Source organism: Penicilliopsis zonata (assembly GCF_001890105.1).
Source record: "Penicilliopsis zonata CBS 506.65 unplaced genomic scaffold ASPZOscaffold_3, whole genome shotgun sequence".
NCBI classification, from domain to species: Eukaryota; Fungi; Ascomycota; class Eurotiomycetes; order Eurotiales; family Aspergillaceae; genus Penicilliopsis; species Penicilliopsis zonata.
The window spans coordinates 847048-873738 of NW_019208913.1; the positions used below are offsets into that span (position 1 = coordinate 847048).

Consider the following 26691-nt stretch of genomic DNA (forward strand, 5'->3'; position numbering starts at 1 on the left):
AGGACATTGATAAAATAGGACTACTAAATTGACACCCGCCGTCTCTTGCGCCCCGACCCCGTCGACTCCACGGCACTCTCACTCCCACTCCCACTCCCACTCGCATGCTGCATGTGCAGACTCAGCAGTGCATGCGCCGCCTTGACCTCCTTGACAAACAGCTTCGTCGTCCCTGCCGCGCCGAGCGCATGCTCTCCCTCGTCGCCATCTTCAGGTCCAGTCACTGACATACACTCGCTCGGCGTACCCGTCAGCTCCGAGTACCGTGTCGAGTCGGTGTCCGAGGCGCACCCCTCTTCTTCCTCGTCTTCTTCCTCGCTGTCCATCTGCCCCGACATGCTCATGTCTGAGACAGAGGCCAGCACAGCCCCCGGCGAGGGCACAGAGGATGGGGCTGTCTCGGTGCTGCGTGGAGTGTTCACGGGGGTGAACGTGTTGTTCTGGCAGGGACTAGGGCTCGACGGGGACACGCAGTATCGGTCCGGTAGGCTCTCGACCCCGCTGCCACGGAATGACTTGCTGCTACTGCTACTGCTGCTGCTGCTGCTGCTGTCTAGGAAGAGCCGGGGCAGGATCGTTGGTTTCTTCCGCGCCGGAAATTCGTCTTCGCTCAGGGGACTCACATGCCGTCCTGCGGGGCTGCTCCGAGGCAGAGACGAGACAGAGCTGGATATCGTGGCCCGCAGTTCCAAGACTCGATACCGGTGGGCTGTCTCGGCGGCTTTCTCGACAATCGCCCGGTCGATCACCATCTTGCCGAACCGCGCGCGGTCGTGAGGCGGCACGCACAGCGAGGGGAAATCGATGCCAAACAGCGGCGTCAGCGCGTATCGGATTTTCCAGCAGAAAGTGGCCGCCACTGCTTTTGCGGCATCAAACGGCATCCAGTAGCCTGTACGGTGGGTCAGTATAATATCACAGAAAAATCAACCCAGACGGGGATGTACGGAGTATGTTACCTTGCGCCGCCAAAGCTCCACCGGTTATACTGTGGCAGATGTCGCGGAGCCCCGGGTTGGCATTTAGCATCTTTGCAGGTGTAGTCTGACCATTAAATTAGCCATACCGCAGGCTGGTCTCCAATAGAGACGATGGACTTACCTTTGAATAGTCGTTGCATTTGAAGAGATGTGTCGTTCGGACTAGTCCGATGTTATAGTCCCACATCACGGTCCACTCCTTCTCTTCGCCCGGAATCTTGAATGTATACTGGAACACTGGCAGGATTCACGGTTACTAATTGTAAGGTTTTGAATACAGACGGAGTGGCCTTACCTTCAAAGCTTTCCCGCCCAGTTCTCTCCTGGAATGACTTTTTCTCGCTGTTATATGGGATATGCCGTGGGAACGAAGCAATCTCTCCCATGGGATGAATCTGGAACTCGCGATGCATCTGGGCGAGTTCTTCGTCTCTTTCTTCACATGGAGGATAGCGCAAATCGCCTCTGACAGTGCCGCGTGTGAAGATCGGGGCATCTTTGGCCACCTTGGGCTTCTTTGGACGAGGCTTCAGTGGAGTAAAGACCCTTTTCGACGGCGCTGGAACAGCGAAGGGGAAAGAGGACTCGGGAAGAGGATTGAGTAAGGATTCTATAGACGCCATCCTAGATTCGAAGGTTGAGAAAGATGGGAGAAGAAAAAGAAGGTTGATGGAAGCTAGGGAAGACCCCCCCTGCAAGATATAAAGATACGATCGGCTGGTTTTAGCCCACTTCTTGTTTCCTTCACGATCCCAGACACCTTGTTTTAGGTTCCAGAAGAGTGTCTACACGATCAAAGAAACACAGTGGGATACCAGCAGGACACAACAAGGGAAGGAGACGTCAAAGAAAGAAGAATTGAAGGAGACAAAAAAGAGGGTCAGGATCTAGACAAAAGTCCAATTTCAGGGACGGATATCTGAAGTGCTTAGGTCACCTGCGCACCCATCACTGGATCGGTGAAGGAAATGCCCTTAAGCTTATTCCAGGGCTTTCAACAGCCCCATGATAGAGACAGAAAGAGGGAGAGGGAGAGAGGGGAGAGGAACCTCAGCCCTGTCTTTGTCGGGAGGGTTTGTCGCTTTGCACACAAGGTCATCCAAGAGTGGATACTGTGACGGCATCTGACGAAGAGAAAGCTTGGACAAATTACTATGTCTGTTTGCCCTTTAGGAAAGCGGCAATAGCCACTCAACGTTGAAGAACCCTCCTTCGAGGCACCGCTACCTGACAGGACAGCGGTGAAAGGGCCTACCACGATTGGATCAAGATCTAGACACACTGTCTGGCCCATGTCTTAGAAGAAGAAAGCTCCGAAAGGCGCATTTCCCTTCACCGGTAGTTCGCGGACATCAAAAAAACACCACGAGGCACTGGGAGACGAGGAAAGAGGGGAGGGGGGGGGGGGGGGGGGGGGGGGGGCACGATGGACAGGTGTCGAGCTCGGGCCGGGAACGATACTTGCGAGTCCAGGCTTTTTGTGAACCCTTCATCAGATATGGAGTACCATTCCCTCCCCCCTTAAACTAAAAAGAATGGGCCTTTTCTGGTTGAACAAGACTGGGATAAGAGCTCATGGGCGGACCACCCTCGGATCCCATGGCAACTTCCAAGCCGTGTCGCCAGCAATCTCCCGACCACGGGGCCCTGTAACCACCTTCGGACCCCTTCGCCCCCCAAATTTCGAGGCTCTCACCGTTCCATTGCCGCTATATGGTTACCCCAAGCCGGGAGGCAATGTAAGCCAGAAGAAAAAAAGAAGTGATATGTCGTGGTGGATCACGTTTCAGCAACTTACACACGCACCATGTGGAGGTCTCTGCATCAATTCAGAACCGTCCCCTCCATGTAGAAGAAGTGTCACCATCTGCAAACAGAATCGAGACAAAATGTGGCCCATCTACCTGGGTGCAAGAGTGGGAAAAAAACCCATTGTGTGGCCGAAAAGGGTGTCATCAAACAGGCGCTGCGTCCAGCCGGGAGATTCTTCCCGAGCAAGCCCAAACCGATCGATCATGATTGTGTACAATCGACAAGTTCCTCCTGGTCGCCATGAGGGACCCTCCAAAGCCGTGTTAGGATGAGGAAAACTCGACGGTAGACCGGGTTGACCTCAGCCGCCGGAGCAACGTCAAGACGGGCTTCCCGGGCCAATCGACACATGCCTCAACGGCGGTGGCTTGCTAAGGCCGCTGCCAACAAGGCCTGGAGGCCAGGGAAAGGACGGAAAGCTGCATGGGGAGGCTTCTCTTGTCGCGGGAAGCTGCTGCAGCTGCCAGCGAGCGAGTCTCAGATTGTCAGTCGTCCACGATCTGGAAACAGGAACCGGTGGGGGGTTCAAAACAAATTAAAACAAGGACAAGATCACACCTCCTGTGTACAGAACCAAATAAAGAAGCCAATAAGGCCATTGACAGGGCTCTGTGGTTCGACTCCTATGGGCCTTTGTGAGGCTGAGGTGGGAGAGTGAAGGAGGGAGGCAGGAGGTGTTGTTGTGGTTATTGTGGTTGTTGTTCTGGAGCACGCGCCTCTTGTCCAGGAGAACAATCCCATATCGTACACTCTAGCAATATTTTATTAGATAAAAAAAGCCCTTTTCTTCAACACTGGTTCCTAGTCCTTCGATTGACCGCTCTGAGCGAGTCTCCCCAGATTGCAAACACACCCAATCTCCGTCCATGTATACAGCCATGGAGAAAAGCTTCCACGCATCCTTCTCTGCAGACATCCGACACATTTGTGGAGAATAGAGGAAAAGGAAAGCCCCCTTTTGTTGGGAGAGACGCGTTTCTGCTCCCGACAAGCGAATGCAAGTACGCAAGTCATAATCTCTCTGCTAATTATTGAGTTACATTATTTGCTGACGCGGTTGCTGGCGGACAAGTGCTGTGGTAGTCCGTGGAGAAGGCATAAAGATACTGGCCGACTTTCATCGTCGAATCTGCATTCATGGTTAAATTGAATGCAGGCATACTGTTCTGAGACAGGTGCAGGGGAGCCCAAGAAAGCAGTGGTTCCCAACATCCGAGACATGATGATATGGCGGTCGGCCACCTTTTGAAAAGACAGCGAGGCGTGTTCTTCTTGGTCTAGCAGTCATTATTCTTCTTCCACTGCTCTTTGGGGGATTCTGGAAGGGCGGTAGAAAGACCATATCTCAGACACAAGGCGGATTGAGGTATAACAAAAGAAAGATCTCAATCTTTGACGGTGGCGGGCCGATTGACAGTGCATGGTAGGCCGTCTGATGATTCGGGGCTCTGCTTGTTTCGCCGTCCTCACCAAGATATGTGCTTCTGGATGCTGTGATTATCGCGGCACCCCTGTACGACACTTGACAATCTGGGGTAGCAAGCCGCAGCGCGTCAAATACGTCGATTCGGCGGAAACCCTGGCTATCTACGCGTAGGAAGAATCGTGATGAGATCACTGGCCGTTGTTCAATAAGTTGATATCTTCTCCTCCGATGCCTTGTTATGAGAATATCTCTTGTCCTGTCAGCAGGTCGAACCAAGGAACGAGACCGGTACCCATAGTTGAGGATGATGCATTCCACCGACCCTCTTGTTTCTTCCGGGCAAGGTATTCTTTCGTTTGCTGTTCCACGGCCGTCCATTCTCGTAACCCGGACACGGCATCGCTGGAGTCGGACAGCCGAAGCGTCTCGAGTGCGTCTCGCACCCACGTTCGACAATCGAATACCCCATCCTCCCGAGAGTCCTGATCTGCCTCTGGTGGGACTGCGATCCGAGAAAAGGCTCCCTGGGCTTTCTCGAGTGATCGGACCTTGCCGATGGTCACGCAGACGAGGAGCCGCGACTCCTGTGCCAGGTCGGCGATGTCTACGTGCTCAAAACGCCACGGCTGGGATATGTATCCATCAGGACCCCGCAGAATGGTGTTCTTGACGTGGAACTTGACTGCAGAGATGGTTCTTTGGCAGTCGGCGTGAGAGAACTTCCTGGTGACCAGAAGCGCGTAGTGAGGCTCGTCCGGGTGTTTGGGGCGCGAATAAAGAGCGAGATGGAGACGAGGCTTGTTAGGAATCGACAGCAGGGGCATCCTACTCTCAATAGCAGAAGAATATCCTCTGTACACGCCGTTTTAACCACAAAGGATAGCTCTAGCTGGGAGATGGCTGAGAGGGCTGAGAGGGCTGAGAGGGCTGAGATGGAGCTCGAGTCGTGTATTGTAATACCCTAGAATGATAGATATATACTCGTAATTACCGTCATGTAACCACGAGGTAACCACTAGTCTCGATCCGGGCGTCTCTCACTTTCTCGACGTTCTCTTTCAACAAGAATAAGACAGCGTCCAAACTCCCTGGAGCCCCTGCACACCACGCGCTGGCGTTCGAGCATCGAGAGCGTCTTGGGGGATCGCCGGGCATCTTCCTATCCTGTCTGGTCGGTCTCAGAAACGCAGACAAGCACGTTCTTGACGAGTCCAGCCCTTCTCTCGTTCGCCGTCTCACCCGGCCCTTCTTCTGCCACACTCCCTGCTAGTCTTTTCAGTCTCGCTCGCCAATCTCTGCGATCGCTCGATGTCTGTACGACGCACACCGTCTGCCAGCCATTCAAATACCAAGTCTCCGGCCAACTATACCGGTCGATCTTCTGGGACAGCTATTTTAATATCATCACCACTCACAACCCCTGGATTCGGCTCCGTCTCCATCCGCTAGTCGTCCGCCCGACCGCACATTGGCCCCATCTGCCGCTGCGTGTGAGAGAGCCATTCAACCAGCTCCCAGAAGGGCGACCACGCGCCCCGAATCCAGATTATTGGGGTTGTGGTAGCTTGTCAGATCGTTGTTATTGAGGAGAAAAAAATCCCTTCGCGGGTCCCCCGAGATGGATCCCAACTCTGCGGGCTACATGTACCCCGTCACCAGCCAGCCGTCGTTTTATCCGCCCTCGTACCCCCCGTCCAAGCCGCCATCCCAGCACCAACACCAGCAGCAGTCGTTTACGGTGCCACTGCAGATGGGCGACCCTGTGGGAGGAGCTATGATGCCATCTGGTTTCCCCCAGCAGTCCCCAGGTGCGTTACAACTTCCTGACTCGTTCTGCTGTCTCTCAACCCACTCCACTCACTCTTCTTCTCCATTCCCCTACATGCAGGCTACAGCAACCAGTGCCTGACTAACTAACTCTTGGCGTTTTGTTCTTAGCAGGAACCTCCCAAGCAGACTTCTCCTCTATACCATTTACGCGACCGGGCCAGTTCCCTATGATGCACGCAACCTCTACCGCCGGGATGCCAACCACCACTGTTGCGCAGACCCTTCCACAAAACATGGCGAGCACCATGGCCAACACGATGCTGACTGCGCCGCAAAGACCAGGGATACACCCATCGCTACCACAACAACAACAACAACAACAACAACAGCAGCAGCAGCCGCCGCCGCCGCAACCACAGCCACAACAGCAGAATTCGCCGCAAGCGACGGCTGCGCAGGCTCAGGCAATAGCACGCGAGAAAGCACGAGTCGCCGTCCTATTGGAGATCAACTCGTTGCTGCTGGAAGAAGTCATCAGTCTACAAGCGAACGGCAAGGCGGGCGGCCCCGCGCCGCCGCCGCAGCAACAGTCCGGGGCTGCCCCAGACTCCAACAACCCATCTCCCACATCAGAGCAGCCGACCGAGGCGGCCAAAGGGCCGGCGCTGAAGCCGAGTCAGGAATATCTCGAGTGCATGCGTCGACTGCAGGCCAATCTCTCCTACCTGGCCAACATCGCCGATCGAGCGAAGAAGTCCGGCGGCATTCCGCCCACTGCGCCCGCTATCATGATTCCGCCGCCCAACATGCCGTCGCTCAACGACGTCTACCGAAAGCTGAACGAGCTGTTCCCCAAGCCCGGCCGTAGCCCGGCCATGGGGACTCCACAGTACCGGCCGCCCGGCCTGCAGCAGCTCGCTCAAGGCAACGGCCAACCGAGCCCGTCCCCCGCTGCCGAGTCTGTCTGAGTTCCTTTGAAGTACTACAAAGAACCCAAGACAAACTCAATTGTCGATCTTTGTGTGGCCGTGCGCCGGAAAATGACGCGAGACCTACTGGTCCGACCAGAAACGGGGAGTACAACTCTTCAGTCCACTCATCATAGCCCACAGACACAGGCACGAGGCCGCGGCAGCGCTGTTTATATACTACATAGCAGAATCCTACCTTGAGCGCAACATTGTATAGGCTTAAGCTTGATCTACCGGACCAGAACCGAGCAGCCCGAACTCTCGACGGGCAAGGTCCATGTCGTCCAACAGGCAAGCAAGCCTGTACTCTCCCCAGGAAGTACAGGGAAGCAAGCAATGGCCCATGTGAGAATCAGTGCCAGGCCTATCATCTTTTTCTGATATATATTGTCTGTCTATAGCGATTCCTGTACCAATAGAATAAAATTATACCTTGGTTAGGCACCTTACCTAGAACCTTGCACACCTCCGTCTCCTACAGCTCCATAATTATTTCTCCAGGACTCTTTACTAAATCTTTCTAAATATCTATCAAGATAATAAAAGAAAACTATCTAATAATCATAATAATCTGTCTCGTGTGTCCAGCTCGCTGCACCAATCACCGCCCGCCAAAGCTTCTCACCTCCAGAATCAGCTCGGGGAGAACTTTTGTTCTGGCTCCCTCTCCCTCTCCCTCTCAGGCTTATCGTCTCTTTTCCTTCTCCTTTTTCTTTCTTTCTTATTTTTCCTGTCTTGTGTTAAACACTTCTGTTTTACAACAACCCCCCTCCCCCATCCAGTGTCCTTCTGCTGTAGAAGGCCTTGTGGATGTCCGCCGTCCTGCTCCCCTGCTGTACAAGGAGGAGCTTGTCCATCGCTACACGCGCACCCTTGTCGTCTGCGTCTTCCTCGTCCCGACCACGACTTGCCAGCTCTGTATCGGGGCTTCGATCACGGCCTCTATTTCTATCGCTGCCGTGCTCTGCTCGACCGTGTCGTAGCAGCTTGTCGACCGTCGCTCGCTCCCCCTCTGATCAGAGGGTTTATTCTCTACACGCCGCGCAAACCACCGCCTTCCCGGTCTCCTTTTGCACCTTATCCTCTCCGACGCTCCTATCATCCGGGCCTGCGATACAACTTCCTTACAATAATTACAATCAACGCCGATTCTACACGATGGACGGGGCCAAGCGTAAACGCAGCTCTGTTTCCGCGGCGGAGCGCCCGTCCAAACACCTCAAACCGGAAGCTTCGACGCTGACGCCCGGCGACGCGACTCCCGCGAATGGCACCGTCTACGACGTCGAGGATGAGGAGGATGCCGGTCGCCTGCTGCCCGTCGGGCCTACGCAGGCGGACTCGCCCGAGTGGCAGGCCACCATCGAGTCCGTGGTCAAGAGCGTCGTTTCCATCCACTTCTGCCAGACCTGCTCCTTTGACACCGACCTGTCCATGAGCAGCCAGGCCACGGGCTTTGTCGTCGACGCCGAACGCGGCTATATCCTCACCAATCGTCATGTTGTCTGCGCGGGGCCTTTTTGGGGTTACTGTATCTTTGATAACCATGAGGAGGTAAGATCCTTTCCCTTCCTGTCCTCCCTTTATCTCCCTCTTCTTCCTCTTCTTCTTTTCTTCTTTTCAAGGAAAAAAAGATCTTCTGGCTAATATGTCGATGTTTCTACTAGTGTGACGTCCGGCCTGTCTATCGAGACCCCGTTCACGATTTCGGTATCCTCAAGTTCGACCCCAAGGCCATCCGATACCTGCAGCTCACGGAGCTAAAACTCAAGCCCGACGCGGCCAAGGTGGGCGCGGAGATCCGTGTGGTCGGCAACGATGCTGGGGAGAAACTGAGCATCCTGTCCGGCGTGATCAGTCGGTTGGACCGCAACGCCCCGGAGTACGGAGAAGGGTACAGCGATTTCAATACCAACTACATCCAGGCGGCGGCGGCGGCCAGCGGTGGGAGTTCGGGCAGTCCGGTCGTCAATATTGATGGCCACGCAGTCGCCTTGCAGGCCGGCGGGCGCGCAGACGGCGCGGCAACCGACTACTTTCTCCCGCTGGACCGCCCTCTGCGGGCTTTGCAGTGCATCCAGCGAGGCGAGGCGGTTACTCGCGGCACCATTCAGACGCAATGGATCTTGAAACCCTTCGACGAGTGCCGGCGTCTCGGTCTGACCTCCAACTGGGAGGCGGCCGTGCGACAGGCCGCCCCCAATGAGACTGGCATGCTGGTGGCGGAGATCATTCTGCCCGAGGGCCCGGCAGACACCAAGCTGGAGGAAGGCGATGTGCTCCTCAAGGTTAACGGGGAGCTGCTGACCCAGTTCATCCGGCTGGACGACATCCTCGACTCAAAAGTCGGGCAGACGATCCGCTTGTTGGTCCAAAGAGGCGGACAGGAAGTTGAGGTGGAGTGTGAGGTCGGGGATCTCCATGCTATCACTCCGGATCGCTTTGTCACTGTTGCCGGCGCGACTTTCCACGATCTCTCATACCAGCAGTCTCGGCTATATGCCATTGCCACCCGCGGCGTCTACGTCTGTGAGGCCGCCGGTTCCTTTAAACTGGAGAACACCCTGTCCGGATGGATTATCGATACAGTGGACAAACGGCCCACGCGAAATTTGGATGAATTTGTGGAAGTGATGAAGAGTATTCCTGGTAATCCCCCCCCCCCTTTTCCGCTGCTGGAAACCGTTTTCTGATTCTGTTAGATCGATCTCGCGTAGTGATTTCCTACCGACATATCCGTGATCTGCATACTCGTGGCACCAGCATCATCTACGTCGATCGCCACTGGCATCCTAAGATGCGTTTGGCCGTCCGGAACGATGAATCCGGGTTATGGGATTTCTCTGATCTCGCTGACCCGATCGCTGCTGAACCGCCCGTGCCTCGCAAAGCCGATTTCATCCAGCTGGACGGCGTCAGTCAGCCAGCGGCAGCGGAGATTGTGCGCAGTTTTGTTCGGGTGTCCTGTACGATGCCGTTGAAGCTGGACGGATATCCGCAGGCGAAGAAGACCGGTTTTGGCCTGGTGATCGATGCCGACAAGGGTCTCGTGGTGGTCTCCCGGGCCATCGTGCCGTACGACCTCTGTGACATCAACATTACCGTGGCCGACTCGGTCATCGTCAGCGCAAAGGTCGTCTTCCTTCATCCACTGCAGAACTACACGATCATTCAGTACGACCCGAAACTGGTGGACGCCCCGGTGCAGAGCGCGAAACTGAGCACGGAGACCATCAAACAGGGCCAGGATACCATCTTCGTCGGCTTCAACCAGAACTTCCGCATCGTGGTGGCCAAGACTGCCGTCACTGACATCACCACCGTCTCGATCCCCGCTAATGCCTCGGCGCCCCGGTACCGTGCGATCAATCTCGACGCCATCACCGTCGACACGGGGCTCAGCGGGCAGTGCACAAACGGTGTTCTGATCGGCGAAGACGGGGTCGTCCAGGCGCTGTGGCTCAACTACCTGGGCGAACGCACGCCCAACTCGCACAAGGATGTCGAGTACCACCTAGGGTTTGCCACGCCCTCGCTCCTACCCATCACAACCAAGATTCAGCAAGGCGTGATCCCCAGACTGCGCATCCTGAACATGGAAAGCTACGTGGTGCAGATGAGCCAGGCGCGTATCATGGGCGTCTCCGAGGAATGGATCCAGAAGGTCGCGCAGGCAAACCCTTCGCGGCACCAGCTGTTCATGGTCCGCAAGGTCGACTGTCTGCCCCCTTCGTTCACCTCGGCCGTGGACGGGTTGCAGGAGGCCGACATTATCCTGACTCTAGACGGGCAGCTCATCACGCGCGTCTCGGAGCTGGACGTCATGTACGACAAGGAGGTTCTGGACGCGCTGATTGTCCGAAACGGCCAGGAAATGCACATCCAGGTGCCCACTGTGCCGACGGAGGACCTCGAGACAGATCGCGCCGTCGTCTTCTGCGGTGCCGTTCTGCAGAAACCGCACCACGCCGTCAGACAGCAGATTTCCAAGCTCCATAGTGAGGTCTACGTGAGCGCAAGGGTATGTTTTTCTTTCGACTCTTCCGCCTTTCTTTTTTCTTTCCGCCATTCCTAGTTCATTTTTCTTATTAATTGTGTCTAGAGCCGCGGTTCTCCCGCATACCAGTATGGCCTCTCGCCCACCAACTTCGTCACGGCTGTCAATGGCGTTGCCACGCCCGACCTCGACGCCTTTGTACGCGAGGTCAGCAAGATCCCCGACAACACATATTTCCGCCTGCGCGCCGTCACCTTTGACAATGTGCCGTGGGTGGTAACCATGAAGAAGAACGATCACTACGTATGTCATGTCCCGTTTAATTTCCGTCAATTTCATTTTTCTAATCATCTATAGTTCCCCATGTCTGAATATATCAAAGATCCCTCCACCTCCGCCGGGTGGAAGACCGTGTCTCACGACAAGGGCAAAGATAAGCTGGGTGCCTCGCCCGACGCTGCGAACCTCAACGCCGACGCCATGGACGAGGCCTACGAGGGGGCCAGCGAGGTCGAGCCCGAGACCAATGTATAATTTACGGAAACCTCTGCATAGAATGGATTGATTCATAGGCTCTTCACACATATTCATATTGTTCTTTCCTCGGCATAGGGAGACGGATATACCATGCTAGGGGTTTTTTTTTTTTTTTTTTTTCTTTTCTTTTCTTTTCTTCTCACTATATGTTATCCTCATTGCATGTAGTAGCTCATGGTAGACTACAGTATCATAGATCATCATTAATGTTCGCTTTTGTAGGAGAGGTTTAAGTGATACCGTCCATATGCTTAGGTACGCTCGAGTGTAATAAATTATGGTTTCAATAATCATTTAATTTGTTATCGAAAGAAACCCCATGTCGTGTAGTACAACATGCAAAAAAAAAAGAATACAACGGCTGCCACTCGAAAAATAGCTCCCCAAATAATGTTTGAATACAGGCCACGAGCTGTATCAATCCGGAACCCTCAGCATCCATCAGTCAGAACTAACTGTTGAAAATCGTATCCATAAACGCCACATAACCCACAACCTTATGGTCACTCCAGAAAGTCAAATACAACTGCCTCCCAAACGCTTACATATCAAACGTCCAGGCACCGTTCATTCGCAGCCGCTGTCGATCGGCATTGTCTCGTCGGATTTCCTCCTGTGTCAAGCCGTCTGGCCCGGACCAGTTGGCACTACTGGTTCTCTCGCGGAACTTCTTCAACTTCTTGTCTGCCTTGAACGTCTCCTCCAGCGAGAATGGCGCGATTGGCCCGAATATTGAATCCACCTCCATGCCCTCCTGGCGGCGCAGAATAGCATCAAGTTCCTTTGGCTGAGCCCACTTAGGCACAGGCAGGATCTCCGTATCTGACTCTTCGTCTTCGCTGTCAGTCGGGATCTCTGGAAGATGGATATTCTCTCCGTTGGGATATTTCGGTGAGGGTTTGGCGACTGATTTCGATGCGCTCGCTGCAGACGAGGCATGGTGAGCGGGAGGACCTGCAGGGTTGGTGGGAGGATCGGCGAAGGGAATCTTGCCGCTGGTGTACTTGGCCATGTCCATCGGATGAGCAGGCCTCTGCGGCTGAGAATTGCTGGCCAGAGACCCAGTCTTGAAAATCGATGACCCAGATTGGTGGGACAGTGAGGGCTGAGGATGACCATGGTTGTAACCAAGAGGTTTAACCGATTCCTGTAGCCGAGCATCAGTTTGCTGTTCATATAGCAACATCCAAGTAAAGAAGAAGAAAAAAACTCACCTTGCGAATGGCAGACTGCCGGATTGGTGGTGCCATGGTCGGCCGTACAGGAGGCACTTGCGGTTGCTCGTCTTCGGTCTTTCTGCGCTTGGAGTCGTTAGATTGGTAAGCGGTGCTAGCCCTGGTTGGGACGGGGCGATGGCTGGCTTCTTCGTCCAGTGCTCTCTTGGGTGGTTTGGCAGGATTGGGTGCTGGCGTATTGATCGACCGACCGAATGGTTGAATCGAGCCAAGTCTAGAAGCAGGTCTGGCAGCTGCAAGGTCGCTTCGCTGTGAGGTTTGGGGACCAGTTCTTTCTTGCTGAAGAATAGAGCCCTGTGGTAGAGAAATTGCAATTAGCCAACTTCCTTTGGTATACCCACAATGACCGAGGGGAAAAAAAAAAAAGAAAAACCTACTAATTCAAGGGTGGGTTGTTGGCTTCCCTGGCGTTCAGTTCTTCGGGCATTCTCCAGTCTGCGCTTCTCAATGGCCTGCATCTTGGCCGCCTTCTTTGGATCCTCAGCAGCCAAACGCTCACGCTCTTTCTCCACTCGCTCAGCTTCTGCACGGCTTCGAAGCTCCTGGCGTCGTGATTCCTCTTGCTGCTGGACTGCCCGTCTGCGCTCCAGTTCCCGCTTTTGCTCTTCTTTTCTTCGTGCTTCCCGTTCCTGCTGCTCACGCTTCCTTTCGATTGCAAGCTGGGCCTTTCGTTGAGTCTGACTGGAGACTGACGTTTTAAAGCTGCTTGTTGACGAAGCCGCCGCTGTATGCAAGGACGCGTTGCTGGCTTTCTTCTTGAGGGTTGGCGGTTTTGATACCGAAGCAGGTGTCGGCGCTGGTGCGTTCACTTCCTGTACAGAGGGAGGAATTGGGGCAGAAGGCAGTGGCATACGGGAAAGAGCACTGCCAACACGGATCGATACCGGCTGTGGCTTCGGCTTCTGAAGAGTCTCACGGCTTGGTTTCATAGGACGGCGATCGTTTTGCTTCGGGGGCTGTTGACTCATGACAGGGGGTGCAATAGATCGTGCCGTTGTGTCATGGGTTGTTGGTTCAAGCTCTTTCGAGGATGGTTTACGGAGTTGTGTCGGTTTCTTGGGACTTGCCATGGTGGCTAATGCGGGAACTGGAGCGGGACGTTCAACCACCTCGACTGCTTGCTTCTCCTTTTCCTTCTGCTGCAGAGCCTTAGCTTGTTCTGCTTTCTGTCTTTCCTGCTCCCGATACCTTTCCCGAAGGTCCTGTTCTCGCTGACGCTCTTCAAGCTCCTGCTGTCTACGCCGCTCTTCCCTTTCTGTTGAGCTTCGAGTCCGGCGGCCCTCAGGTTTGGGAGAGCGACTAGGAACTGGGGCAGGTCGAGGCTCCTCTTGTTGTTCTGTTTCGTCATGGGAGAGAGCGCGAGTAGATGGTTGTATTTTGGTGGGTGTCGATGGACGAGCCTCTAGCTTCGCGGCGGCGGAAACACTTGCAGCGCTTGTGAACAAACCCTTGGCTGACTTCATGATCGATTGAAGTCTCGTTTTGGAGGCGCTCAAGGGACCATCATGACGCCGAGGAGAGCCATTAGGAGTTGTCGATTGCTCAGAAGCCAAATTTGTGACGGACACACTCTTTTGATGACCGAGTCGCTGAGGGGACGTCGGAACCGGTGTAGAAGATCTGGTACGGACCGTCGAGGAGTTGCGAGTCAGCTTAGCCACGGGGGGCTGCTCTTGGGTGGAATATTCCTTTTCTACAGGTGTAGCGGCGGCTCTGTCGTACAGCTTTTCCATGACATCGGTCGTCTGACTTTTGGATAAACCTAGATGCTTGGGTGCCTGGTAGATATCCTTTGTTTCGGGCGCCAATGTCTCGCGAGGATTGTCGGCGGTAGACTCCAATTTTGACTCTGCTTTGGGTGCTGGTAGCTCAGGGTAAGAGACCTGAGAGGCAGACGGACCCTGAGCCTGGACGGCTGGAATAGACTTTGTTGGTCGTGATGGTTGAAGTTTCCCGAGCATGCTTATCTTCTCGTGCAGGAGTTGAGTCGATGACTTGTTATGTATTTTGCTGGCTCTGTCTGCTTCGGTATCCTGTTGAGCGGCGTCCAGATTGCCATCAGCTTCCATTCTATCAGTCCCCGCAGCGGGATCGTTGTCACTTGAAAGAAGCTGAGTCGTGCGAGGACCTCCGGTATGCTTTCCAAAGTAGCTGCTGCGGTTATTGTTGGCGTTGTTGCCCAGTTTTGCGACGTCAATATGACTTGTTCTAGACATTCTAGTTGCCCCGATACTTTTCTTTGTTGTCAAGGGTTCTCGTGCAGGAAGCGATGCAAAACTCAAGCTGCTCTTTCGGATGAATGGTCGCTCTGGAGTCGAACCGTCCGAAGGTGATCCTATATCATCCACGTCTAATTCCATATCATCATTCATAATGTCTGCTTCCTTGTCATTGTTTTCTTCCTTGGATGAGACTGCAGGGGTCTTGATTGGTGACGGGATCTTGTTCAGAACTTGTTCAGGCTCAGAATCCATACCATCCTCCGATTCCGACATTGGCTCCAGCACTTCTTCTGAACCGGGTTCCTCCACTTGTTGTGCTTTTACTGGTTCCGGCGCTTTCTGCTGTTGAACCTTCGGCTCAGGCTCTGTGCGTTGTTTAGGTTCTGGCGTCACTGTATGAACTGGCTTGTTTTGTTCGCTCTTCTGTGGTGATAAAGACGAGGGCTGGTTGGGTACCGAATCCAGATTCATTGGTTCCACTGTATCTCCACGCTGACGGATATCTTCATGGGCAGAGTGAAAGGAGTCTTGTGTTGTCCGACGATCTGGCGATGAGCGGCTCACATGAGGCGCGATTGGTGTGGATTCATCTTCAAGGGGCTGTGTTGAGGTTTGCGATTCGTGCTGCGGGGTCTGAGCAGGAACGACTTCATCGTCATCAGGCATGCCGTGATAGCCAGAATCGGTGTTGTACTTCGGAAAGGAGTTCAAATTCTTTGTGAGATCTGGATAAGGCGGCTGCGTCGTGGTGGCTTGTGCTTCCTTTTTGCTCGGGCTGGGTGTTGCTGAAGAGCTTGCTGCCTTCGCGAGTGCCCGCGAAACCATAGGACTCGGACTCGGCCTGACCTCTGCGTCATGGTTGCGAGCTGCGGAAAATATTTCGCTCAGAGGCTGTGGGATAGTCAGTCGAAGAGCAGCGCCAAGAGCCAACAAAGGGCAAGGCAAGGGCAACGTACCACGCGCGATTCATCCATCACTCGTTTCCTCGCGGTCCTAGGCGTTTTGCCGCGAAGCTTCCCCGGAGTTTTAAAAACATCTGTCATGTTACTGCGCCAGGGTCAGCATCCGAATCCATCAACCTGCCGGGGCAAAGACTGGTGGCGGCAACGAACAATTGATTCTTCGAGAAGATCTCGGCCATGTGCTCGTTCAGCCAATCCATCTCATGGCGCACTGGGTATTCCGCCTCCTCCATCTCTTGCTCCACCAGCTGCACCATGTTTTCCTTCTCTGTCGAAATCCATGCAGCAGAGCCCACAGGCTTCTGCGCCCTCGTGCCACTCGCGGCCATGGCGGTGTAAACAAAGCGCGATTGATCCCTTTTCGAGGTCGAAACGAGCCAAATTCGATTTTAAAAGTCAATAGATGTGTAAGAACCCATCTAGAAAGGCTGAACAGGCAAGAAGAACATCGAATCTCGGCGTTGTGGCGGGTGTTGCTGTCGTCAAGGCGGGTCGTTGCTTCCTCAGATGGTGTGCCGGGGAGATACCAAAACATCGGCAACGCGTGAGACCCGCACATCACGTGATCCTCTTGACATCACAATCCATGCCTTGTAATTCAGGCATTCAAGTACGATCCTACTGTTCATCTTTTTTCTTTTAGGGTAGTGAGCAAAAGGATAGTTGGTCAACTACAATGAGATGCTTGAATTCAAATTATCAGAATTTCCGATTTCTCAAATGGTGGAGCTGTTTGAAACTGGCATTATTTATGGAGTACTCTATGCAACTGTTGGTCTCCTTACTCCGTCCGATAACCAATGCTTGCCTCGAGATGGCTACAACAATCTCAACTAACTAACTACGGAGTAACTACACATAGTTATAGTTGTAGTTCTGCCTCCAGGGTTCCACCGCCGCCTTTCTAATCGTGCGTCTCTACCGCCTTTCTAATCAGCCGAGAGACGCACCAAGGCTTGTATTGACGCTGCTATTCGGTACATGTGCATGCTTTACCCCCGCGCGCGGAGGCGACCTCGTGAGCGCTGTAGTCTTTGTGTCAAGACGTATTGAAATTCAAACCTTGTGAGCACAGTGATAAGGTTGTTAGTGAAAATCTGGTATCTAGCAACAAGCCTGTGTGTATAGGCCATGAGCATTGGGTCAGCTCAGTGGCCTGAGTTGAGATTGGAAGCCTAAATTGGTATTATCAGTAGGAACAGTTAGTCTAGAAGGAAAATATTGCAAACAAGATGAATACTCGAGGTGTCATTCTTCTTGCCTGTAAAATATCTTTCACCTCAGGGGTCTAGCAACTCCCAGAGATCTTCCGAAGAGCATTTCATTTGCGTTGCCAAAACTCTCAGCTTAAGAGAGCTTTGAATGGTAAGCCAGATGGATCCTATGATATGGTAGTTTGAGAAATGTCTATTAGAAGAGGTGAGCGGCCAGCGTAGTCGGAGGCTGCTGCTCGTGCTATTCAGGAAGGCAGGAGAAGTGGTAATGCGATGACAACGCGGATGGGGCACCTGTAGAGCCTCAGAAACTCAATCTGACGTAGGTGTGTGTTAGTTTGTAGTTAATTAGATGGTGTGGTGGCGATGTGAACCTTGGTCTCCTTGGTCTCCTTGCTTGAACGCACGCCGGGAAGAAAGTAGGACGCTTCACCGCCTAGTAGGTAGTCTTGTCTTCAACGTTGAATCCAGCTTCTAAAGCTAGTAGGATGGTAAAACAGTCGTTAGTTTAGTTAACTATAAAGTATTTAGTAGTTAGTAGTAGTCTGCCAAGTTCGAGTATGATTAGCACCGGGAGGATTCGAGACCTTGGGATTAGGCCTCCGTACGGGGCCAGGCATTACAATCACATGTGAAACGGACTAATTATGTAGTTGTGTGGTGTGTGCCCTATCATCAGGAGCTCTCCAGCCTGCGCCGACGCATTGATAAGCTGTCAGGGGGACTGCCTTGCAATATACCTGGCCAAAGGATGGCATGAGAACCTGAAGAATATATAGGTAGACTCGAATCCACTCTCAGATCCAACTTGAACACCCCGAAGGTGCTGGAAATTTTCCATTTGGTAGTTTTTGCTTGGGTCGCGGAAGCTTCTGCCCTTGGTTTTGTTTGTTGCGTGAGCACACACGCCCACTTTCCCAAACTCCATTCATTCGTTGCCTTATCCCCTAACTCAAGGTCCCGACGTCTTCCGGCCTTGTCTTCCGATCAGATTAATCCCACTTTCCTCTCACTTTCGCTCTCCTTTTCGACGGATTGCCTTGCGTTTGCTGGATTTCGCTTCTCCCGCCGAGATACTCTCAAGGTCCACACTCTCGCCATGGCCGACACAGCTGATGTGAGCTACCCTGAAACCAACGGTGACAGTAAGGTACGGTACAATCGAAAACCAATAGCTATGACTGGAAGGGCTTGTGCTAAGATAAATGTCTTTCTTGATAGTGATGCCTTTTTTCCAGGCCAGAGAAGCAGTTCCTCTGGACCAAAAAGAAAAACCAAGAAGGGAAAAAAAAAACAAAAAAAAAAACAAAAACTGACAGATGGCTTTGGTACAGGCGTCGCAAATGAGATTAAACAGGGTAAGACTATATCAATAGACTTTTCTGTATTTAAAGAAATAGCGGACTGACGGACTGTGTACTACTAGAACCCGTCGTGGACTCGGAACCCATCGTGAAGTCAGAACCCACCGTGGACTCGGAGCTCATCGTGAAGTCAGAACCTGTCGTGGATCCGGAACCCGTCGTGGACCCAGAACCCGTCGTGAAGGCAGAACCCATCGTGGACAAGGTCAAGGTTGAGGTTGACGAGACCGCAAACGAAATCCACGATTTGAAAAACTCCAAGGTTACGCCCGCGACCACCAGTGCGACTGGCCAACCTCTGACCCGTATGTCTCAATTGAAAAAGGAGAACTAGATGGATTTTGGTGTCAAGAGAAACACCGCTAACGAGAGTAGCCTATCACTCCTTGTTGTATAGCCTTCTCAGCGTGAGTATCTTCCTCGTACGCCCCCTTCTACTCGCTGAATCAAAAGCTGAACACAGTGTCTCTGCAGTGGGAACAGCCTCGAGCCACTGCCGTCTCCTACTTCAGCATCGTTGCCTTCATCGTTGCCGCTCGTTTTCTCCCTCTTCTCCGTTGGGTTTTCAAATTCCTCTATCTGGCCCTCGGATGTGAGTTGCTAGAACCGAATTTTCGCTGGAAAACAGGTTATTGATTTTCCGTTCTCCTAGTTACCGCTTCTATTGAACTCGCCGGTCGGCTCGTTTTCTCCCAAGGCCTTGCAAGCTCCTTCCGTCCTCGCAAATACTACACGATTCCTAAGGAAACCATCGAGGCTGTTCAGGAGGACGTTGAACAGCTCCTTGACTTCTTCCTTCTGGAGTTCCAGCGCGTCCTGTTTGTCGAAAATGCTGTTCACACAGTTGCGGTAGGGATTACTTGCTCAGCAGCTCTTGAGAAGCCAATAGCTGACCCATATGTCTTTTTTTTCCCAATAGGCTTTCTCGGCTGCCTTCGTTGCCTACTGGCTGATCAAGTGGATTCCATTCTGGGGTCTTTCCCTGATCGCCGTGACTATCATCTATTTTGTTCCCCTTTTCTATATAAGCAACCACGAGCTTGTGGATTCCCAGATCGAGAATGCCCAGCAGCTCATCAACTCGCAAGCTCATCGTCTCAAGGACCTGGCTGGTGAACGCACTGTCCATGCTACAGGCTTGGTGAAGCAGTACTTTGGTGGTTACAGCGCTAAGGCTCAGGAGTATATGGGCCAACGCCGCTCTCCCCCCTCCTAAGGACCCAATGGAGCCACCACCCTTGTCAATCTGGCCATTGGTCCCGCGACTTACGAGACACCGAAACCTTTCCTGGGGCCCCTATATGCACAGGAAGATCTCTACCTTTCTTTCGGATTTCTTTTTACTCCGTCCATTTTCCCTCTGGTTTGTAAATAGTTATCTTCGCTTTGGTTTTTATGCCTCTGTTGTTGCAAGAGGGATTCCCTATGCCTGTTACGCGATACAGAGATATGACGAACAGCCCCTATAATCCTTTTCGATACCGTCATATATCTTGCTTTTCCGATTCCAATGAAAAAGTCTTCTCACGACTGTTCTACGTACCTTGTAGTGTGCATTGTTGGTACTAACTCTAGATATACAGGGTAACATTTCGCGTTGCACCGGAATGTCGGCCCGAATTTTCTTTTTTAAAAAAAGCAATGATTAAAATTTGCATCGGTCGGTCGACATGCGGCTCTTCGATTATTGTGTTATGTTAGGTAGGTAGCTTATGCAGATTACAACTCGATCCGGAGTGGCCTGGATGGCTTAGAACAGGAGGTAGCCATCCTCAGGGAGACCGAGTACTTCTCTCTCACAACATCCTAGGATCTCCTCTACTTCCATCCCATATACTGCTTTCTAAAGAACTAATGTTTGATTTCCAAATAGTGGTAATGTTTATTTTTTATTTTGATTATTCTGCTGCAAGCTCAAAGCTGTTGTCGAACAATGCGTCTAAACTGCCTTGAAGGAAGAGGACCAATACCAACCATGATGGATACTTCTAAGAAAATGCCCAACCAAGGTCTATCTGTCGTTCTCACCTCAACTCGAACGGTTGGCGGATCACTTTTTCATATCCCTGGTTTGACCCGGTTAATGTTACTATCCTTGCTGGCAGCCCCTGCGGATTGCTAACTGTTGCAGAATACTCTATCAAGCACGAATAGACCCTGAACCATACATTTTCGAAAAGAGAAAAAATCGTGAAAGATTCCCTGCGCTCATATCGTCAAGACTTCAAAGATATTGCTGATGTTCGTCATGCCCCAAAGACCCTTGTGGCGGCCGCGTGATCCGATCAGATGGCATGTTAGAATAAAGATCCACGTTATAAGATGATGAATACATCGAGGCCGGAATGCCTGACGGATGATACAGGGGAAACGCTGTCCCAGGCATGCTCGGTGGAAATATGGGCGTGCTCTGGTCACTTCCACTTCCACTTCTATTTTCACCATATAGAACAGGGAAAGAAACGGACGACGCCAGAGCGGTATTAGGTGTTCGACTCGATGGTGTTCCTTCTCTTGGATCCCTATGGATACCTTGGTGGCTACCTGCAAACGCCCTCAATTCTGGGGCATTCAAGCTGAGAGGAGCACCTCGGACAAAAGGTTCTGGGAAGTCGACGATTGATCGATTCAACGTGCTTTCCTGCTGTTCTGGATCGCGGGAGGGCTCGAAACCTGGTAAGAATTCACGAAAAACACGGATCATGCTTTGGCCATCTAATCACTGTTAGTTTTTTACAAGCAATAGGCCATACTGGAGATTCGACAATGCTGACCGATTTCTTCATTGAGGAATTTTTCTTCTTGCCGACGGACGCGATAAATCTCGTCCAGAAGCCTCAGCCGTTCAGATGGGTCGAATTGATAACGGATTGCCTGGTCAGCTTCCCATAGTTTCTGGACACTCATTCCATGACTCTCTCGCAAATCACAGAGGATGTGGACGAGAAGTCGAATCCTTTCTACCGACAGTAAGTTTGGTTCTGCTCAGGACAAGTCTTGCGTTTGTCCAGTATGCTCCGTACCAGGTTTGAGAAGATGATCCGGTTCACGGTGGGGAACACCTGTTGGCCACCAGCCTGGCTTGGTCTCCTCTGGATCAAGCTGCCGAGAAAGGCCAGAGATGACTCTTCGGCCGTTATATGGGAAGTTTACCTGCTTTCGAGGCTCGACAAGCTTGATATAGGCTTTTGCTAGAACGCGACAGTTCGTTTGCTGCAATGCCTCGAAGGCCTTTTCATAGTACAGTCTGAGCATTTTGGAATTGTAAACGGGAATCTCCAGCTGTTCACTATGGTCCAGAAGTGTTGAAGCCACGGTTCCATGATTGATATCCTTTCTCTCCGACGAAACCAATGCTGATTGACTGGGTGCATGTCCATCGTTTGGCATTCTGACACTGTTTGACAAGGCCACAGCTTGGAGAAATCTCTCCCTTATCTCTGGAGACAGGATGCCATCGGAGCTGCTTGCAATAGAGGGCGAAGTTTCGAAGCCGAGCTCTCCGCGTTCGTTGAGATAGATCAAGGCAAAATGCCGGAATCTCAAACCACTACGTGGCGCTTGTATCGACATGAAGTGGGGGAGGATATCTAATATTAGAGGTGATGACTCAACTGAAATGATGGACGATGTGCTCTGTTCCGACTATATGGCCCCTTTTTAAGGTATGATCTCGCTTACGATGCCAGGAGCTAAACACGTCGAGGTGTGACAGTGAAGGACAGAGCACCGCCATGACTCGTCGAACAACATATGCGCTTACAACGCAAGAACAATTCATTGCTGCTGCAGTACGTTGGCTCGACCTCTGCTTGAGTGGAATCCCGCATATATGCATTTATACCCACCATCGTTGATCTTGAAATGCGAAGAAGCCGAAAGATCAATAGCCTCGCAAGGTGCAGCGAAAGGCATATTCTCAAACCTTCCGGAAATAAGATCCGGTATATCCGTTATTCGTCAGTTCTTGTACGGAGTGCATGGAGAAACACGGTATCTATGGCCCTTGGATCTTGAGATTCTCCCCAGTACTTTTTTTTTCGTATGCGAGTCAAGTCGATCACTGCTCTTGGTATCGAGAATGTGCATGGTCTAAAAGGAATACCAACCTGATACATGAGCTATTTTACGCAGAGTAGTAGGGTTGGCACCATTACGGTTCTAAAGAGGAGCATCTAAACTATGAATTCAGCAATATGGCTTTCTAGAATACGAGGAACTAAGCTTTACGGAGTACGTTTGACATCCAACTGTGACTGCGTTGAAGGACTGATCATCACCGCAGCACTTCTGAACCTCGACTGCCGAGGGATAGATACCATTAATAAATGGTATCGAATGAGATCAGCGCATCATATGCAACAGTGACCGCCTGCTGTTGCCTAGGCACCGTTGAGTGAAATTTATATTATTATAGGTATAGAGAACTGAGTAGTTCATGGCTTTTAACTACTTGCTTTGCTGTCTACAGATGCTTGGTTAATTTGATTTTTCATCAACCAGAATCTCCGCGAACTGTGGTGCCGCATATGTTCTGATTGGGCGGCTTTAGATTTCCGGTTCTAAAGAACGCAAGTGATGAGATGCAATAACCTTTCCTTGAGATGCATGTTTCATTTGCAATCCCCTAGTGATTATGTGACACTGCAGCTCTCCATCATTTCCCATGGGCTTGGCCATTCGAGGTGGTGGATAGAAATGAGTAAGTACAATCCAACAGCCCATTCATATGCTGGCTATGAATGTATAGATGAACGGAGTATTCCCTTCCTTTCAGTAAAGGGATTATCTAATCAGACCGGACGGATTGGAGCCTATCATGATAGGCTCCAAAATATATGCAAAGGAGCGTTGGACCTTGGCATACATCTCGGCTAGTCGGACATCTGCACTGTTACCTCGTTCAGACCACTTTGATCCATCTGGCTCCCAAAGTCGCCTTACACCTTTGATTATGATACCTGGCTTATGATAAATGGGATTTGGCCACTCTCTGTCAATAACAAGGAGGCCGATATCACTCATTTAGCCAGTATGAGGCTAAATATCAATCCCGATGAATCTCGACAACTTGCCAGAAACCTGGTTGATTCCAGCCACCCTTGCCCTTCAGGGGGGGGGAAAATTAAAGTGCCATATCCTGCTTTGAGAATCAGCAATCCGAAACGTATACTCAAACTTAGATGATTCAAGGGGTAGCTGAGATGCCCTAAAATCAGTATGGCGAGCCCTATGGATCATGATTAGATCTAAGGACTTAATGCATGGCGTCAGCCCTCCCATGCTTTCATGTAACCCTGCAGAACCGAACAGAACAGAAAAGATGTCAAGCTTTACTTCTCAGAAAGAAACATAGCGAGGATCTCTCGCCTCAACTCAACAGGGTATAAAAGAACAAAGCATCAAGGGGTGGAACTTGCCGGTCTAGAACTTGAAAATCCCCAAGACATCTGCTAAGAACCAAAGGCTGGCTAATTGCTACTAGTAGAGGCTGGATAAAAAAAACCGGTTTCAAAGGCGACTACCGAGAAAAACCCTTAGATTCAGCTATTCAAAATGGTGCATCGTTTGCTGGGGGCGTTTCCGTTGTCCCTCACCGACAAAAGACCCAGTCGAATGGGGTTGCTCGGCTTTAGGGACGCTTCACAATTACCAGTTATAATATGCCATTTCACCGTACCATCTGATACATTCTTTTCCGCAAATTAGAATAAACAGATTTGGAGGGCACAGGTTTGTTTGTCCTTGCGACATCGCGAAAACCTTGGATCTATTTATCTGGCATCTTTGTTCACCGAGGGACGCCGGAGATTGCGATGCGAGATACAACGATACAGTCAGCCAGGGATCTGTTTTCTCTTCTGGTCAAGTCGCTGGCCCTTCTCTTCGGAAAGTACGATTCCAAAACCTGTTACTGCACCCGACCGAAACAGGCTCAACAGGGCAAGGTGGCTGTGGCGGCGAGTCCCATCGCCTGGGCCATCCCTTGAGCGGTTTATGAGCAGCAGAAGCGTCGCTTGGGTCAACAGAGATGCGGGCATAACTTTGGGCCGCGACCTGGCTCGTTTTCTGAGAATCCGGTTCATTCAAAAAAAAAAGCGTAGGTTCATGCAAAGGTGATGATTACAGTGGGGGAAAGGAACCTCCAGTACACGAGATGGTTTCATTTGCTCTTTTGAGAAATTGGACTAAATGACATGGCAGGGCCTTGTGATCCAGACTAGTCCAATCCATCAAGATTGCCCGGACGGAATGGGCTCGTACGTTTCCAACCTTCCATCCTGCACGCTCAAAGTCAGGCTAGGCACTATACCAAGAATGCGGCACAAAATATAGCCGTACGATAGCCATGGCAGAGAGAGAATGTGTGGAACGGGGGCGGAGAGGGATGGAAACACCCGTGATCCTGTTGTTCAATACACATGGATTGTGTCGGGTTCTCTCATGCTGCCTTGTGGCGTGAGACTGTGTTGGGGCGAAAGTAGCAGGATGTGACGGTTCATTGTAACACCCCTCAACCGGTTTTTCTAGCCTTCATCTCGGAGATGAACTGAGTGGTCTTGCTAACAGGGACCACGTATATACGGACCATCTCATCGACCACCTCGGTTTTGCCTCCGCTGAGGATCTTCAACAAGGGGACCTTCTTCCCCGCCTTGATCAACCCCCCGGTGACGGTCTCCATAAAACATTCTACGCCATTGATGGTATACTCGCCCTTTCTATCCCAGGGCAAAGGGAAGATATACTCCAGGTGATCTGCGATCGAGTGCATCTCTGAGAAGGCTTTGATGAAATCGGACTGCGCATCCATTGGGTAAAGGAGCACGGTGGGGAAGTCCAACGAGCTCTCTGGTGACAAGGGATCTGGCACTAGACAGATCTTAGCGTCTTCCATGTCAGGCGGCTGTTCTGTCTTGCGAGTGCGGATCTGTCTCGCTTTCAAGGCGGCGCTAAGCACCATGTTCTCCTTGCGAGATTTTTCTTCTTCGGCTCTCTTCCTCGCTGCAATGCGTTCCAAAACCTCCTTGCGAGCGGCGATCTTGACCGCAACTTGCTGGAGAGGTTTGTTGTTTGGATCCAGGAGGAGCCCGCGCGAGGAAGCATCTTCGGCCTCGGGGACTTTGTCAAGCGCCAACAACGCAGTCGCAGAGCGGTAAAAGGCCTTGATGTTCTTGGGGTTGAGTTTCAACGCTGAGGCGCAATCTAATGTCGTTGACCGGTAATTTTCTATACCAGGCCTGTGTCAGAATCGGAAAAAAAAAAGGGGGGGGTAAGGATGGAAGGGGGAAAAGCCCCGGGCATCTCCGGTTCCGGGTCTCAAGAACACCTACTCAATTCTAGATTGCACAAAGCCCGATTGATGTATGACGCCTCTTCCGCCTCTCGCAGCATCTTCTTCTCCTTCTCCGCGTCTTCGGGCTTCTCCCATTGATCCGTTTTGGCCATCACCACGGTGATACTCTTGGTGTAGAACTCCTTCGCATCGATCCACCGCTTCTCCCTGGCAGCTTCATTTCCCTGCTCACGGAAATTCTGAGCAACTTCTCCGCGGGTTCCTTCATTCTGAAGCGCACGGAGCGCATCCAGTAGGACGTTTTCACCCTCTGTATATCCAATCACCCGTTAGCAAGTGGCGGTGACAGATGATCATGGGCAAAAGATAGAAAAAGAAAAGCAAAGAAGAGAAGAAAAAAAAAACGCACTCTCGTCTCCTGCATTCTCCAGATCCGTCATAAACAAGGGTGTCTTATTCATCATGTCCATCAATTCGGCAGCCGTATGCGACTTGACAGACGCCATCGCCGGCGGCATGTGGGGTGCAGTAGGGTCATTCTGGAGTTCCTTCAACTTCTCAAAGTTGATCGGGAAGGGAACTTCGTCCGACGGCGGTAAGTATTCATCCTGGGGCTGCTGAAGACCGACGATGTCTTTAAGACCGCTGGGTGGTAGATGCGAGATGACGGACTGGAAGGGTTCGTCTGCTTCGGCGGTCGCGGGGTTGGCCGGGGCCTTCTTGTTGAGGTCGAGCGCCTCGTCGAAATCGTCCGGAAGCTCTTCGATCTGGCCCATGGCTAGCTAGCTGGTTCTCAGGCTTCTCTCTCAGATTAAAATATGTGATATGCGTCTTGTCGTCGTCGGACAGAAACCTGACAGGCAAGACAAACAGTACAAACAGGAGGGGCAGGGTTAGGCCCTAA

The 26691-nt window shown here is 51.9% G+C and overlaps 9 protein-coding genes across 9 annotated transcripts; 3 read left to right on the plus strand and 6 right to left on the minus strand.

Annotated features, from left to right (window-relative positions):
- Positions 1-23: 23 nt before the first annotated feature.
- Positions 24-1603, minus strand: ASPZODRAFT_13801 (hypothetical protein; the record flags this gene model as incomplete). The annotated part of the gene is made up of 4 exons (XM_022724407.1): positions 24-892; positions 960-1044; positions 1102-1217; positions 1276-1603. The coding sequence occupies 4 exons, from the start codon at positions 1601-1603 to the stop codon at positions 24-26; spliced, it is 1398 nt and encodes a 465-aa protein (XP_022583573.1).
- Positions 1604-3049: 1446 nt separating this feature from the next.
- ASPZODRAFT_1388379 (hypothetical protein) lies at positions 3050-4130 on the minus strand. The gene is made up of 3 exons (XM_022724495.1): positions 3646-4130; positions 3351-3543; positions 3050-3268 (listed from the first exon to the last, which is right to left on the minus strand). The coding sequence occupies exons 1-3, from the start codon at positions 3804-3806 to the stop codon at positions 3164-3166; spliced, it is 459 nt and encodes a 152-aa protein (XP_022583574.1). The 5' UTR covers positions 3807-4130; the 3' UTR covers positions 3050-3163.
- A 324-nt stretch (positions 4131-4454) lies between these two features.
- ASPZODRAFT_140007 (hypothetical protein) lies at positions 4455-5042 on the minus strand (the record flags this gene model as incomplete). The annotated part of the gene is made up of 1 exon (XM_022724616.1): positions 4455-5042. One exon carries the CDS (start codon positions 5040-5042, stop codon positions 4455-4457), a length of 588 nt encoding a protein of 195 aa, XP_022583575.1.
- A 794-nt stretch (positions 5043-5836) lies between these two features.
- ASPZODRAFT_140008 (hypothetical protein) lies at positions 5837-6956 on the plus strand (the record flags this gene model as incomplete). The annotated part of the gene is made up of 2 exons (XM_022724617.1): positions 5837-6026; positions 6157-6956. The coding sequence occupies 2 exons, from the start codon at positions 5837-5839 to the stop codon at positions 6954-6956; spliced, it is 990 nt and encodes a 329-aa protein (XP_022583576.1).
- Positions 6957-8117: 1161 nt separating this feature from the next.
- ASPZODRAFT_150018 (hypothetical protein) lies at positions 8118-11490 on the plus strand (the record flags this gene model as incomplete). The annotated part of the gene is made up of 5 exons (XM_022725560.1): positions 8118-8513; positions 8627-9608; positions 9662-10980; positions 11062-11259; positions 11314-11490. 5 exons carry the CDS (start codon positions 8118-8120, stop codon positions 11488-11490), a joined length of 3072 nt encoding a protein of 1023 aa, XP_022583577.1.
- A 318-nt stretch (positions 11491-11808) lies between these two features.
- Positions 11809-16404, minus strand: ASPZODRAFT_129445 (hypothetical protein). Its single transcript, XM_022722265.1, has 5 exons — positions 16063-16404; positions 15907-15997; positions 13106-15841; positions 12708-13022; positions 11809-12640 (listed from the first exon to the last, which is right to left on the minus strand). The coding sequence occupies exons 1-5, from the start codon at positions 16239-16241 to the stop codon at positions 12035-12037; spliced, it is 3927 nt and encodes a 1308-aa protein (XP_022583578.1). The 5' UTR covers positions 16242-16404; the 3' UTR covers positions 11809-12034.
- Positions 16405-18133: 1729 nt separating this feature from the next.
- ASPZODRAFT_129447 (hypothetical protein) lies at positions 18134-20017 on the plus strand. Its single transcript, XM_022722266.1, has 7 exons — positions 18134-18271; positions 18461-18484; positions 18553-18795; positions 18866-18897; positions 18965-19082; positions 19143-19339; positions 19410-20017. The coding sequence occupies exons 1-7, from the start codon at positions 18226-18228 to the stop codon at positions 19704-19706; spliced, it is 957 nt and encodes a 318-aa protein (XP_022583579.1). The 5' UTR covers positions 18134-18225; the 3' UTR covers positions 19707-20017.
- Positions 20018-21149: 1132 nt separating this feature from the next.
- On the minus strand, positions 21150-22345 carry ASPZODRAFT_129452 (hypothetical protein). Its single transcript, XM_022722267.1, has 3 exons — positions 21514-22345; positions 21220-21450; positions 21150-21166 (listed from the first exon to the last, which is right to left on the minus strand). The coding sequence occupies exons 1-2, from the start codon at positions 22061-22063 to the stop codon at positions 21224-21226; spliced, it is 777 nt and encodes a 258-aa protein (XP_022583580.1). The 5' UTR covers positions 22064-22345; the 3' UTR covers positions 21150-21166; positions 21220-21223.
- Positions 22346-24739: 2394 nt separating this feature from the next.
- Positions 24740-26681, minus strand: ASPZODRAFT_1392365 (hypothetical protein). Its single transcript, XM_022724533.1, has 5 exons — positions 26197-26681; positions 25825-26097; positions 25614-25720; positions 25072-25568; positions 24740-24994 (listed from the first exon to the last, which is right to left on the minus strand). The coding sequence occupies exons 1-5, from the start codon at positions 26561-26563 to the stop codon at positions 24904-24906; spliced, it is 1335 nt and encodes a 444-aa protein (XP_022583581.1). The 5' UTR covers positions 26564-26681; the 3' UTR covers positions 24740-24903.
- Between the last annotated feature and the right edge of the window lie 10 nt (positions 26682-26691).

What these genes read in the sequence shown, in the direction of transcription:
- ASPZODRAFT_1388379 (XM_022724495.1), bottom strand. Translation starts at nt 3,806, where the DNA reads ATGACTTGCGTACTTGCATTCGCTTGTCGGGAGCAGAAACGCGTCTCT. An exon ending in TATACATGGACGGAGATTGG is followed by an intron (nt 3,544 to 3,645) that starts GTGTGTTTGCAA and finishes AAATATTGCTAG; the next exon opens with AGTGTACGATATGGGATTGT. An exon ending in TTTGGTTCTGTACACAGGAG is followed by an intron (nt 3,269 to 3,350) that starts GTGTGATCTTGT and finishes TGACAATCTGAG; the next exon opens with ACTCGCTCGCTGGCAGCTGC.
- ASPZODRAFT_129445 (XM_022722265.1), bottom strand. Translation starts at nt 16,241, where the DNA reads ATGGCCGCGAGTGGCACGAGGGCGCAGAAGCCTGTGGGCTCTGCTGCA. An exon ending in TGATGGATGAATCGCGCGTG is followed by an intron (nt 15,842 to 15,906) that starts GTACGTTGCCCT and finishes ACTATCCCACAG; the next exon opens with CCTCTGAGCGAAATATTTTC. An exon ending in AACAACCCACCCTTGAATTA is followed by an intron (nt 13,023 to 13,105) that starts GTAGGTTTTTCT and finishes TCTCTACCACAG; the next exon opens with GGCTCTATTCTTCAGCAAGA.
- ASPZODRAFT_129447 (XM_022722266.1), top strand. Translation starts at nt 18,226, where the DNA reads ATGGCCGACACAGCTGATGTGAGCTACCCTGAAACCAACGGTGACA. An exon ending in CCCTGAAACCAACGGTGACA is followed by an intron (nt 18,272 to 18,460) that starts GTAAGGTACGGT and finishes GCTTTGGTACAG; the next exon opens with GCGTCGCAAATGAGATTAAA. An exon ending in CCTCTATCTGGCCCTCGGAT is followed by an intron (nt 19,083 to 19,142) that starts GTGAGTTGCTAG and finishes CCGTTCTCCTAG; the next exon opens with TTACCGCTTCTATTGAACTC.
- ASPZODRAFT_129452 (XM_022722267.1), bottom strand. Translation starts at nt 22,063, where the DNA reads ATGTCGATACAAGCGCCACGTAGTGGTTTGAGATTCCGGCATTTTGCC. An exon ending in GGATCATCTTCTCAAACCTG is followed by an intron (nt 21,451 to 21,513) that starts GTACGGAGCATA and finishes TACTGTCGGTAG; the next exon opens with AAAGGATTCGACTTCTCGTC.
- ASPZODRAFT_1392365 (XM_022724533.1), bottom strand. Translation starts at nt 26,563, where the DNA reads ATGGGCCAGATCGAAGAGCTTCCGGACGATTTCGACGAGGCGCTCGAC. An exon ending in CGTTGTTGGCGCTTGACAAA is followed by an intron (nt 25,569 to 25,613) that starts GTCCCCGAGGCC and finishes CTCCTCCTGGAT; the next exon opens with CCAAACAACAAACCTCTCCA. An exon ending in GTCGATGAGATGGTCCGTAT is followed by an intron (nt 24,995 to 25,071) that starts ATACGTGGTCCC and finishes GAGGGGTGTTAC; the next exon opens with AATGAACCGTCACATCCTGC.